General features: G+C 38.3%; 1 protein-coding gene across 2 annotated transcripts in view; it reads right to left on the bottom strand.

Annotated features, from left to right (window-relative positions):
• Positions 1-13,827, bottom strand: part of SLC39A12 (solute carrier family 39 member 12) — an 85,687-nt gene that overhangs the window by 53,177 nt on the left and 18,683 nt on the right. For both annotated transcript variants that reach the window (XM_015077847.3, XM_015077848.3), the window contains exons 5-6: positions 5,539-5,711; positions 77-248 (exon numbers count right to left, since the gene is read on the bottom strand). In XM_015077847.3, coding sequence (XP_014933333.1) covers positions 77-248; positions 5,539-5,711 — 345 coding nt within the window. The remainder of the gene's footprint in view (positions 1-76; positions 249-5,538; positions 5,712-13,827) is intronic.

Genomic DNA, 13,827 nt, shown 5'->3' with positions numbered 1-13,827 from the left:
GCACCAACTTTCCATCAACTGTTATTATTATGTACGTTATAGGCACCAACTTTCTCAGGGAAGAACCACAACTTACTCTCCAGAGTGGTTGGTGGGAGCTTTGTGTGTTGGTCCTCGGGCAGCTGGCAAGAACAGCTGAGCAATTGCTGGATGATTCCTGGACTCATTTGTTGAAAGTCTTCCTTCGAAATGGGTGAAAGGCTATTCTGTAGAAATATCTCCACCAGCTGCCTGGCAGAGAAGCAAGTCTGTTTGGGGGAAAACATCATTGTTACTAATCTCAGCAAACAAACTTACCACCATCAGTTGCCATTCCCAAGGAGTCAAAACTAAACAGAATGGCTAAAAAGGACACATGAAGCCATGACTTCATTTTTCTTCCCTGCAATCTTTGTGCATATATAATTTCCAAGGATTATTTTTCATCTCTGATCAAAGCCCGCTGTATCTCACTTTTATTTTGAGTATTATCTAGTAAGAGTTTTGCACACTTTTTTCCTTCCTGAAAACATGCAACCGTGTTTTACAATGTGTGGCATGGTTTGTTAGCCAGCAGGCTAAGGAAGCCTCGATGCTTTTGTTGTTTTTTAGTGGGGATGGCTTTGTAGCAACAAAACCAAGACTTCAAATGATAAACAGGTGCTCTGCGGTTATAAGATCATTGTCTTTAATATTCTCTGATTTAGTAAGCCTGTGTAGGCAACATGTATTTTCAAAAGCAATCAAAGTAAATATTTTAAAAAGTGAATGCTGTGTCAACCAGCTCGTGTGTAAACACTAAATGATATGGCTACCTTTGTAAGGGACGTCCCTTCTCCACAAAAACAACCGAAATCATTACGATTGCCTACTGCTGCTCCTCTATCTTTAAAGCCTTTCTACGTTGTATAGGCATATTTATAAGAGATCAGGATCATAGATAAAGAACAAATGCAAGACGTCTCTAAAAGCTGCCACAAGGAATTGGTGCATCTCAGAAGTGTTAAGGGCTGATTTTGTGTGTCAGAAGTTACACTTAAAGGTTTCAATGTGTATAGTTCCACCAGCACAAATGGATGACCCTCGTGCAGAATCTTTGGGGTCTGAAGTCAGACCCTCGTGCAATATCTTCGTGAGCTCCGGTCACAATCAATAAGGTATTTTAAGAAACTCATTGACTTGCGAGGCTTTCCTGATTTGCCACGCTTTAGAACGTAGGGATTTTTAAGAAGGCACATTGCTAATCAGGAAATAATGATGACATATTTGCTGGGTTTTCCCACATACAATTTTTGGGGGGAGAAGATCCCGTGAATTAAAAATGTCCTATCTTGATCAGGAAATGTTTGGTGGCAGGAATGAGAAGCCACTTGAACCAGCAAGAATCAAGAGGAGATCGTATTGAAAGGACACTAAGGATCTCCAAGATTGAGAAGATAGCCACACCTCAAAAGGAACTCAATCTGAAGCTACAAAATCAGAACCTAAAGTTTTTTCTCTCTCTCTCTCTCTTCGGGACCAAGTATTTTCTCCTTTCTCTTTCCCTCTGCATATATTTATTTCCTTTTACAGTCCGGTGTTTTCTCTTTCAGTAAACACATGGCCATATAAGCCCCAACTCTGAAGCGACCTCTCAGCCCACAAACCCAAGATTGAGTTGAGTCTGCAAGTCCTGACAGAGACCTGATTGCTACAGCAAAGCCACAGAGGAACTCCCTTGGGTCAGACAACCCTCTGGTTCAATCAGTCTTGCCTCGAGATAGGAGGTGGGATCATTCCATTCGGACATGGCTGCCAGCCTCAGGCCTGTGGCTGAGGCAGGCATTTCTCAGGAAAAGGCTGGGCAAAACTCCAAAAGTCTTCTACTACAAAAAGCAGCAACAGAAAACTAAACTTGGGATTTTTTTTTCTCCTTTTGTCAAAATAATTTATGCCAAAGACAGTATTTTCTGTTGCACCATTTGTTACTAATGGGATACAATGACTTCATCATTAAAGCTACTGACAACAGAAAAGGGAAACGAATACCAAACTTTTGATGACGAATCCTTCGTAATAAACATTCCCATTAAAAAGTGCTCGACTGCTAAGTAAAGCAGGGGAGAGAGGAAATGAACAGAATGCCATGCGTCTTTCCCCAGTTCATTGCCAAGAAATTGAATAGTTCTGGTCTTAGACTACCTTCTCCTAGAGTACGGATATTCTATTCTAAGCTTCTGTGCCCTTGATCTTTATTTGCTGTTCCTGTACTATTCAGGTCCTTTGTTGGTTTTAAATTTCTTTTTGAAATCACTAACATAAATGGCCTTAAAGGTGATTCATTATATTCTATAAAATTTTAAACCCCAATATTTTTAAATAGTTTTTTTTTTAAGTTTATTTTTGAGAGAGAAAGAGACTGAGTGAGAGCAGCTCTCTCTGGAGGGGCAGAGAGAGAGGGAGACACAGAATCGGAAGCAGGCTCCAGGCTCCGCGCTGTCAGCACAGAGCCCGACGCAGGGCTCAAACTCACAGACTGTGAGATCATGACCTGAGCCGAAGTCAGCTGCTTAACCGATTGAGTCACCTAGGTGCCCCGAACCCAAAATGTTTTTAATAAAGAATAATATAGAATGAAAATTTAGATTATCCCGCCAATAACTTTTAAACTATCTTTATTTCCTGGGGCGCCTGGGTGGCTCAGTCGGTTAAGCATCTGACTTCAGCTCAGGTCATGATCTCACGGTTTGTGGGTTCGAGCCCCGCATCGGGCTCTGTGCTGACAGCTCGGAGCCTGGAGGCTGCTTCTGATTCTGTGTCTCCCTCTCTCTCTGCCCCTCCCCTGCTCATGCTGTCTCTCAAAAATAAATAAATGTAAAAACAAAAATTTTTTTTAACTAGCTTTATTCTCCTTCCGTAAAATTTCAGTATATGTGTATCCTTGTGTTAATGTCATCAGACTTCTATGGTAACTTTACAAACATATTCTAAAGCAGTGGTTCCTGAACTTTAGTTTTGAGAATTGCTTGGATGGCTTCCTAACAGGCAGAGTGCTGGGCTCTACTTCTCAGAGTTTCTGATTCAAAGATGATGGGGTGGGACCTGAGAATTTGCATTTCCAAGAAGTTCCCAGACAATGCTGACACTGCTGGTCCAGGGACAAAACTTTGAGAACCACTGGTCTAAATAACATACACAGGTTCTTCAGATCTAGTCTATCTTAGTGTCCTATCAAGAGTCACAAGGAAAGTGACATGTTGGGACAAAGAAGAACCATTGAAAAGGTTGATTTTGTTTACTTGGCATTGGTAGCACAGCAAATGACTCTTACTGTTCTTAGAAGTCACATGCTTGGGGCACCTGGGTGGCTCAGTCAGTTGAGCGTCCAACTTCCGCTCAGGTCATGATCTCGCGGTCCGTGAGTTCGAGCCCCGTGTTGGGCTCTGTGCTGACGGCTCAGAGCCTGAAGCCTGCTTCGGATTCTGTGTCTCTCCCTGTCTCTCTGCCCCTCCCCTGCTCGCACTCTTTTTCTCTCTCAAAAATAAATAAAAACATTTTTAAAAAACTTTTTTTTAAAGCCACGTGCCTTAAGTAGGTAGTTCCTAAATTTTAGGAAACAATCTGCATTCGTTATGAAGATAAGGTCTCCATTAGGCAAATTTGCCCCCTTCCCCAGAGCCAGTCCTAAAGAAGCATCTAAAAAGACTTCACAAACGAAGACCAACACAGGCTTCAGCTCTCTTCACCTTGGGTTGAATACAATGAGCATGAGTTTGAAAGAATCAACTTTAATAAATGTCTTATATATACCGCACAAGTAACAAAAATTCACTTTTAAAAATATCTAATATTCTAATTAATAATCTGGTTTTGTCTTTAAAAAAAAAACCTAGTGAACAAACAACAATAAAAAAGAAACAGACTCTTCGGTATGGAGAACTAACTAGTTGTTGCCAGAGTGGGGGGTGGGGAGGGTTGAAGGGGTTGGGCAAAACAGGTGAAGGGTATTAAGAGATACAAACTTCCAGGGGTAGGGACGGAATCTAGGGTACTGTGCAATCATGTATTCATAACTCACAGGAAAAACGTTCCGAATTGTTAGCAATCTGTAGGGGATTTTGCTCTTTTAAGGTACAAATTGTACCTTGCTCATCTGAGATACAAATAACAAAACTAGTTTTATTTAAGTCAACACTTCCCCAAGCAATAGCACAGTTGTTAAGAGCACAGAATATGTTATCAACCTCTGTCTATATCCTCAGTTTCTGTAAACATTAAGCAATTACTTATTAGCTCCATGCCTCAATTTCCTCATCTGTAGTATGGAAAAATATCTATAGTATGGAATAATAGACCCTGATCTCATATAGTTGTTATAATAATTAAATGAGGCAATGCAGGTGAAATAGTGTTATGTCTAACACATCATACGTACTCAATAAGCATAAGCCACGCTCGTGGAACATCAGTTTCTCAGGATTTTAAATGGTTAGGACAGGGAAGGATTCTAGAGTCAAAATTTGAGAATTGCTGGATTCAATCAGATCAAAGAAGTTTATTTGCTGAGAGACCTCCCAGATACCCTAATATGCCACAGTGTAATATGTATTTCTAGTATTTCCCACACCAATTTAATCATAGGACCCATTTCAAGAAATACCAAGATAGACAAGTGAATGTACTTTGGGGCATAACTTTAGGAAATATGGGTATAAATATGTTCATAGGTTCATACATCACCTTTTCTCAAAAACCTTCTCAGTGCTACCTACTATACAAATATTTCTCTGTTGCTCACAGCCCAAAGTAATCTCTTCATAACCTTATCTAAGTTTAAAGCATTCATTCATCATTGTAAGTATATATGCAATGTCTGTGTCCTATTCCTACCCTGTAGGTTCCAAAGGAGTTGTGCCTATTTTTTTTAATGTTTATTTATTTGAGAGAGAGAGAGAGAGAGAGAGAGAGAGAGAGAGAGAGAGAGAGAATGAGCGGGGGAGGGGCAGAGAGAGGGAGACACAGAATCCGAAGCAGGCTCCAGGCTCTGAGCTGTCAGCACAGAGCCCCATGTGGGGCTCGAACTCACAGACTGCAAGATCATGACCTGAGCTGAAGTCAGATGCTCAGCCGACTGAGTTACCTAGGTGCCCCGCGTTGTGCCTATTTTTTTCAACACTGTATACCCAATGACCGTGATGGTGACTGACTGGCAGGTAATAAATGTTCAGTATGTTTGTTGAGTTAATTATTCATGCATTCGATATAGATACAAGAGAGGAAGTAGTAATATATATATATATATATATATATATATATATATATATATATATATTTTACTATCTGTATATCTATCTATATCTATCTACATCTATTGTCTTATTCTCCTACATGTCTTGGCCTCACATTTATGTCAGCAGAGACCCATTTGTAGAAGAAAACAACCCATGACCACTCCGTACAAATACAATATTTTCACATTGAAGGAAATACACATCATCCCTTAAGTTTTTCACAACTCTTATAGAACTTTCACCACTTTGACAGTAGCAATTGGTGGTGTAAGAAGAAGAATAACGATACCTTATCCCAGGAAACTGAACTGTCTTCTGACTCTTGGTCCATGGATACAGATAGATTAGGGTATCCCCAGTCATAGATTGTTAGGTTGTTTTGTTTCCTTTCAAGGCGATGGATTTTATCTTTTCGGATACAGGTACTTTTGGTCCAGAGAGTGTTGAGGAGTTGGTCTAGTTCTAGAAATTTCATACAAAATCTGGTGTCACATAGAATAAAGACAGGTCAATCTCAGGATAAGTACAATTTCTTATGGCCACAGCATAGATAGTTTGCTAAATAAATGTGGTCCTAATGAAAAGTCAAGACGTTACTCTGAAAAGTAATAAAAGAACACTTATACTTCACATGAATGTTAATCCCCTCACAAGATCTTGACTAAGCTTTGGGGCTGAATCAGTCTTACAAAGATGTTCCCACCACTTTTAACTCCTAGGGATGATACGGTGGGCAATTCCTCCAAAGAAACGCCTTCTCGTGAGCCAACTCTTTCTTTTTCTAGATGTTCCTCATTAAAATGCACACAAAAGATAGAACTGGCCTAATCCATAGGAAATTCATTTCCTTGAGGTATTACATACATCCTCCGTAGGTAAACTATGATGTTTAAGTCAATCAAATTATTTTCCTTTTAAGGGTTTGTTTATGCAGAAACAAGAAAGGAAATGAAAGAGATCTGAGATTATAGAGACAACTGACTTTGTCTTCTAATACTATTGTAGTATGGTTTTCAGTTTATAGATTACAGTTTAGCTTCCCTTGGTACAGCTCGAGGCTCTTAAAAACTGACTAGTACAGGGGCACCTGGGTGGCTCAGTTGGTTAAGGGTCCAACTCTTGATTTTGGCTCAGGTCATGATCTCAAAATTCAGGAGGTCAAGCCCCACGTCAGGCTGTGCACTGACAGCATGGAGCCTGCTTGGAATTCTCTCTCTCCCTCTCCCCCTCTGCCCCTCCCCACCTTTCAAAAATAAATCAATAAATAAAAATTTTTAAAAATTAATTGGTATGCAGAAAAATTAAGTATAGTGGTGAATTTCTTTGGATTTATCCATCGGCTTGCTTGGGAATACAACGTCCCTGGTATTTTCCTGAATGTCATCATCGAGGACAAGAAAAATTACAAACTAGAGTTACTACAGTATCTTATTTTAAATGACTGGCTTTCAGCGAAAAGAAAATTATAAGACTTGCAAAAAAATGGGAACGTGTGACCCAGAATCAGGGAGGAAAGCAGCCAATAAATATGTCTTTGAGTATTCCCAGATGTTGGATTAAGCAGAAAAAGACTTCAAAGCAGCTATTATAAGTGTGCTGAAGAACTAAAGGAAATCATATTTAAAGAATTAAAGTGTGACAATAACAAATCAGCAAATAGAAGAAATAAGAAAATCAAAATTATATAAAGGTCCAAATGGAAATTCTGGTGTTGAATATAGTGAGTGAAATGAAAAGTTCACAAAAGGAGCTCAGCAGCATATGTGAAATGGTAAAAGGAAAAATTACCGAAGATGAAGAAAGAATAACAGAAATAATCCAGTCTGACAGTTCATGCGCTCACACTGATAGCATGCAGCCTGCTTGGGATTCTCTTCCTTCCTCTCTGTCTGCCTTCCCACTCTGCCGCTTGTGTGCTCTCTCTCAAAGTAAATAAATAAACTTAAAAAAAAAAAGAATTTATTCTTACTTTTCTTTACAAACCTCAATAAAATGAAATTGTGATGAGGGGAAGTTTTCCATAACAGAATTATTACACTAATAAATGAAGAAGAAAAGAGTCAATTAGAAGAACACCATTTCACAAGCTGCAAATAATCAATATAGACAAGTATCATCAATATCTTATGACTTCTCAAAAAGAGAAAACTAGATGTTATGTACCTTCTGGCGGAAGGTACTAACTCTAAGACAGCATCCTCCAAGTAAACAAACCACCTAATCAAATCTCTACAACATCCAATATACATGAAACACAGTGCATAGAAATGCATATTGGATGACTAGAAATGCAATCGGCAAAACCCAGATGTGATAAACAGTCCCCTTTTTTCTAACAAAAAAACCGTAGCGAAATAGAGAAGGTGGAGTCGGGGAGAGGCATGACATCTATAAAGCGAAATTGAAGAGATATACCAACAATCTGCATTTTATGAACATTATTTAGATCCTGGTGTGATAAAAAATAAACCATCTTTTTTTAACAATCAGGGAAATGTAAACATTAATGGGCTTTTTTTGTAATATTAAGGAATCAATATTAATTTTTTAGTTGTGATATTGGTAATAAGGTGCTTTTAAAAACGCTTGTCTATTAGAGATTCACACAGAAATATTTAATAATCATTTGCTTCAAAATAATCAAGTGATAGGAAAAGGTGGAGGCAAATATAAAATAAGATTATCCAGTTGCTGGTAAGTGTTGAGGCTAGATACTGTGTGCATGGGGGTTGACTATATTACTGTTTATATTTTTGTTTATTACATTTTTATTAGATATCTACTTTTAATATTCAGAATTTATATAACGACAACAGCAACAACAACAACAAAAAACACTTAAAACTGACTTCTGGGGAAGATGGCAGAGTAGGAGGACCTTAAGTTCACCTCGTCCCATTGATACAACTAGGAAACAATCAGTGTAAAAAACCCAGAAAACGACCTGAAGACTGGAAGAACAAATTCACCACAGCTAAATGTAGGGAAGAGGCAGCTTTGAAGAGGGTAAGAAGGGTGGAGACGTGGTGAGGAGTGAAAAAGACTGCAGGAGAGTCTGGGGGAGGGTGGACCCACAATCCCAGAAAGGGGAGAGAAGTAGATTCTCACACCAAGGAGCCCACTCAGGAAAGACAAATCTCCATAACATTTGGCTTTGAAAACTAAACGGACGAAATTTCACAAGGTCTTACAATGAATGAGGCTTAAAATCTGGAAATTTAAAAATCAGTGGGGTTGGCTCTGAGAGAACCAGGAGGGTGAGAGGAAACTGACTCCCAGTCCTTAAAGAAACATTACAACAGACAGACCTGCTGTGATACAAGGTAGAAACAGCAGTTTGAAAAATACCAGGAGCATACGGAGAGAGATGTGTTTACTAATCTAAGAGCTCCAGCTAGAAGGGCAGGGATCAATGGGACATTTTTCCAGGAACAAAGATGATGATGGGTGCCATTTTCCTTCCCTGTTCCCCCAGCCCAGACACACAGACATAGGTGGGGCCCACTGCAGCACCTACACTCACTGCATAACTTACAAAGAGCATGCCCTGCCCCTTCTTCCCCTGCAGACACATTCCCTCCTGCCAGGCCTCTGCTTCACGTCCCCTCTTGCAGCAGACCCAGGCAAACCTTGCTAATACCATTCCTCTGACCCCACACACTTCTGAGGATCTGCCCCCTCCAATACATTCTTGGGTTAGCTAATCCAAAGTGGTACCACAAGCCTGGCAGTGTGCAAGCATCCCAAATAGGAGCCAGTATCACACCAAACTGATTCCTGCCCCAGGGAGAGGGAAAGAACCACACACAACCATCAGGGTAGAGGCTTAGCAGTGGGACAGACAGCTGGTCTTACTATAGGTCCCACCCACCAATGAAGGCTTCTTAGGGTACAATACAGGGAAAGGGTCCTGCACTAACCCCACAGGGACCAAACCCTGTCCACAATAGGCAAAGAGAGCCATTGCAGATTACTGGACTGAAGGAAAAAGTGTTTCAGCCAAAATAGCAGGATGTATGCAAGAGACATAGAAGATTCTCCTGATGCACCAGGTTCTGCTGAACAGGAGACACGGAACTGCAGGGCACTACAGGACTTCTTCTTCATAAGGGCACTACTATCAAGAGCAGGAGACATAGCTGACTTTCCTAACACAAAGAAACAGACCCAGAGAGTTAGACAACCTGAAGAGACAGAGGAATATGTCCCAAATGAAAGAACAGGACAAAATCACAGCAAGCAACCTAAACAAAATAGCGATAAGAAACATGCCTGCTAGATAATTTAAATCAGTGGTTATAAAGATACTCACAGGACTTGAAAAAAAGACTGAAGGACATCAATGAAACCCTTAACAAAGAGACAGAAAAAGAACCAATCAGAGTTGAAGAATGCAATAAGTAAAATAAAAAATACACCAGATGGAGTAAATAGTAGACTAGAGGAAACAGAAGAATGGGCCACCAACCAGGAATACAGAATAATAGAAGGAAATCAAGCTGAACAGCTGAGAGGAAAAAAAAATTCAAAATGAAAATAGACTTAGGGAACTCAGCAATATTCACATTATAAGGAACCCAGAAGGAAAGGAGAAAGAAAAGGGGTAGAAAATTTATTTGAAGAAATAATAGCTGAAAACTTCCCAAATCTGGGATAGGAAACAGAAATCCAGATCCAAGGGCACAGAGAGCCCCCCAAAATCAACCCAAGAAGGTCCACAATAAGACACATAGTAATCAAAATGGCAAAAAAGAAGCAGTAAAGAAAGAATTTTAAAAGCACCACGAGAAAAGAAAATACTTACATACAAAGGAAACCCCATAAGGCTATCAGCTGATTTTTCAGGAGAAACTTTGCAGGCCATAATGGAATGGCACTATATATTCAAAGTGCTGAAAGAAAAAAACTTGGAACCAAGAGTACTCTATCCAATAAGGTTAGCATTCAGAACAGAAGGAGAAATAAAGAAGTCCCCAGACAAACAAAAGTTAAGGGAATTTATGACCACTAAACCAGCCCTACAAGAAATGTTAAAGTGGATTCTGTGTGGCAAGGAAAGACTGTAAGTTAGAGTAAGAAAAGTAGGAACCATGAAAGCAACAAAAATAATATCTATAAAAATCACTTAAAGGACCCACAAAATAAAATGATGTAAAGTATGGCACCATGTATCTAAAACATGGAGGTGGGGAGAGGTTTAAAGAATGGGTTCAGCTGTGAGTGACTATCAATTTAATATACAAAATGAATGGAAACCACAAATCAAAAACTAGTCATAGATACACAAAGAATAAAGAGAAAGGAACCCAAGTATATCGCCAAAGAAAGCCAACTAATCATGAGAGAAGAGAACAAGGGAGGAAGAGAGAACTACAAAAACAATCATAAGACAAGTAACAAAATTGCAATAAATACTTACCTATCAATAATTACTTTGAATGTAAATGGATTAAATGCTCCAATCAAAGACAAGATGACAGAATGAATAAAAAAGCAAGACCCATCTATATGCTGCCTATAAGAGACCAATTTCAGGCCTAAAGACACATGCAGATTGAAAATGAAGGAATGGAGAAGTATTTATTATGTAAATGGATTTGAAAACCAGGGTAACAATACTTATATTGGATAAAATGACTTTAAAACAAAAGATTGAAATAAGAGACAAAGAAGGACACTGTATAATCATTAATGGTGTGGGGCTCCTGGGTGGCTCAGTCAACTGAGCAGCTGACTGGCTCAGTTCATGATCATGGTTTGTGGGTTGGAAACCCACGTTGGGCTTTGCGTTGACAGTGCAGAGCCTATGTCAGAGTCTCTGTCTCCCTCTCTCTCTCTGCCTCTCCCCCACTCATTGTGCATATGTTCTCTCTCTCTCAAAAATAAAAACATTACAAAAAAATGTTTTGATGGGGGCAATCCAACAAGATGATATAACAATTGTAAATATTTATGCACCCAACATGGAAACACCCAAATACATAAAAGAGTTAATACAAACAAAAAGGAAGTAATAAATAGTAATACAAAAATAGTAAGGGACTTTAATACCCCACTTACATCAATGGACAGATAATCCAAACAGAAAATCAACAAGGAAACAGTGGCTTTGAATGACACATTGAACTAAATGGATCTATATATTCAGATATTCTATCCTAAGCAGCAGAATACATATTGTTTTTAAGTGCACATGGAAGATTCTCTGGAATAGATCACACATTAGGCCAAAAAACAAGTCTGAACAAATTCAAAAAGATTGAAGTCATACCATGCATCTTTACTGAACACAATGCTATGAAACTAGAAATCAACCACAAGACAAAATCTGAACATACATATTTGGAGGTTAAATAATGTACTATTAAACAATAAATAGGTCAACCAAAAAATCAAAGAGGAAATTAAAAGATAAATGGAGACAAATGAAAATGAAAACAGAACGGCCCAAAATCTTTGGGATGCAGGAAAAGCTGCTCTAAGAGGGAAATTTACAGCAACACAGGCCTACATCAAAAGCATGAAAAATCTCAAATTAACAAGCAAACCTTACACCTAAAGGAGATAGAAAAAGGAGAACAAACAAAACCCCAAGCCAGTAAAAGAAAGGAAATAATAAATATTAGAGCAGAAATAAACAATATAGAAACAAACAAACAAACAAACAAAAAACAAGATCAATGAAACCAGGAGCTGGTTCTTTGAAAAGATCAACAAAATTGATAAAACCTTCAGCCAGAGAGAGGACCCAAATTTTAAAAATCAGAAATGAAAGAGAAGAAATAAAAATGGCAAAGAAATATAAAGGATTATAAAAGAAAACTGTGAAAAATCATATGCCAACCAATTGAACAACCAAGAAGAAATGGATAGATTCCTAGAAACATGTGACCTAACAAAACAGAATCAGGAAGAAACAGAAAATTTGAACAGACTATTAGTACTGAAATTGAATCAGTAATCTAAAACACTCCCAACAAACAAAAGTCCAGGACCAGAGAGCTTCATAAGGTGAAATATACTAAACATTTAAAGAAGAGTTACATCTATTCTTTTCAAGCTATTCCGGAAAAAAGAAGAGGAAGGAAACCTTCCAAATTCATTCTATGAGGCCAGCATTACCTGTACCAAAACAAGATAAAGACACCACAAAAAAGAGAGCCACAGGCCAATATCTCTGATGAACATAGGTGCAAATATCCTCAACAAAATATTAGCACACTGAAACCAACAATACATTAAAAAAAGTCATTTACCACGATCAAGTAGGATTTGTTCCTAGGATGCAAGGGTGGTTCAATATTTGCAAATTAATCAGTGTGATACATCACATCAACAAAAGAAAAAATAAAAAAACATACGATCTTTTCAATAGTTGCAGCAAAAGAATTTGACAAAATACAACATCCATTCATAATAAAAACCTTCAAGAAAGTAGATTTTGAAGGAATATGCTTCAACAGAATAAAGTCCATATAAGAAAAACCCACAGCCAATATCACCCTCAATGGAGAGAAAAACTGAGCTTTTCTTCTCAGGTCAGTTACAAGACAAGGATGTCCACTGTCACCACTTTTATTCAACATAGTACTGGAAGTCCTGGCCATAGCTATCAGATAAGAAAAAGAAATAGAAGACACACAAATTGGTAAGGAAGAGATAATACTACACATAGAAAACCCTAAAGATTTTACCAAAAACCTACTAGAACTAATACATGAATTCAATAAGATTGCAGGATACAAAATCAATGAACATGAATCTGTTACTTTTCTTTTTTTTTTTAAGTTTATTTGGGGGAGAGTGAGAATGTGTGTGTGTGTGTGTGTGTGTGTGTGTGTGTGTGTGTGTGTGAGAGAGAGAGAGAGAGAGAGAGAGAGAGAGAGACCAGGGGAAGGGTTAAGAGAGAGGCAGAGAGAGAATCCCAAGCAGGCTCTGTGCTGACGTGCTGACAGCACAGATGTGGGGCTCGAACACAGAACTGTGAGATCATGACCTGAGTTGAAATCAAGAGTTGGATGCTTAACTGATTGAGCTACCTAGGTGTCCCTACTGAATTTCTATTCACTAATAATAAATAAGCAGAAAGAGAAATTAAGAAAACAGTCCCATTTACAATTACACAAAAATAATAAAATATCTAGGAATAGACTTAACCAAGGAAGTGAAAGACCTATACTCTGAAAATAATAAAACATTGGTGAAAGAAATTGAAGACACAAATAAATGGAAAAACATTCTATGCTCATGAATTAGAGAATAAATATTGTTAAAATGTCTATAATACCCAAAGCAATCTACAGAGGTAATGCAATCCCTATCAAAATACCAACAGCATTTTTCACAGATCTAGAACAAGCAATCCTAAAATGTGTATGGAACCACAAAAGGCCCCAAATAGCCAAAGCAATCTTGAAAACAAAAAACAAAACAGGAGGTATCATAATTCTGGACTTCAAGTTATACTACAAAGCTGTAGTAATCAAAACAGTATGGTACTGGCACAACAATAGACACACAGACCAATGGAACAGAACAGAAAGCCCAGAAATGAACCCATGATTATATGGTCAATTAA

This window comes from Acinonyx jubatus, chromosome B4, assembly GCF_027475565.1.
Source record: "Acinonyx jubatus isolate Ajub_Pintada_27869175 chromosome B4, VMU_Ajub_asm_v1.0, whole genome shotgun sequence".
Lineage (NCBI taxonomy): Eukaryota > Metazoa > Chordata > Mammalia > Carnivora > Felidae > Acinonyx > Acinonyx jubatus.
This window is presented reverse-complemented; position numbering and strand designations above follow the sequence as displayed.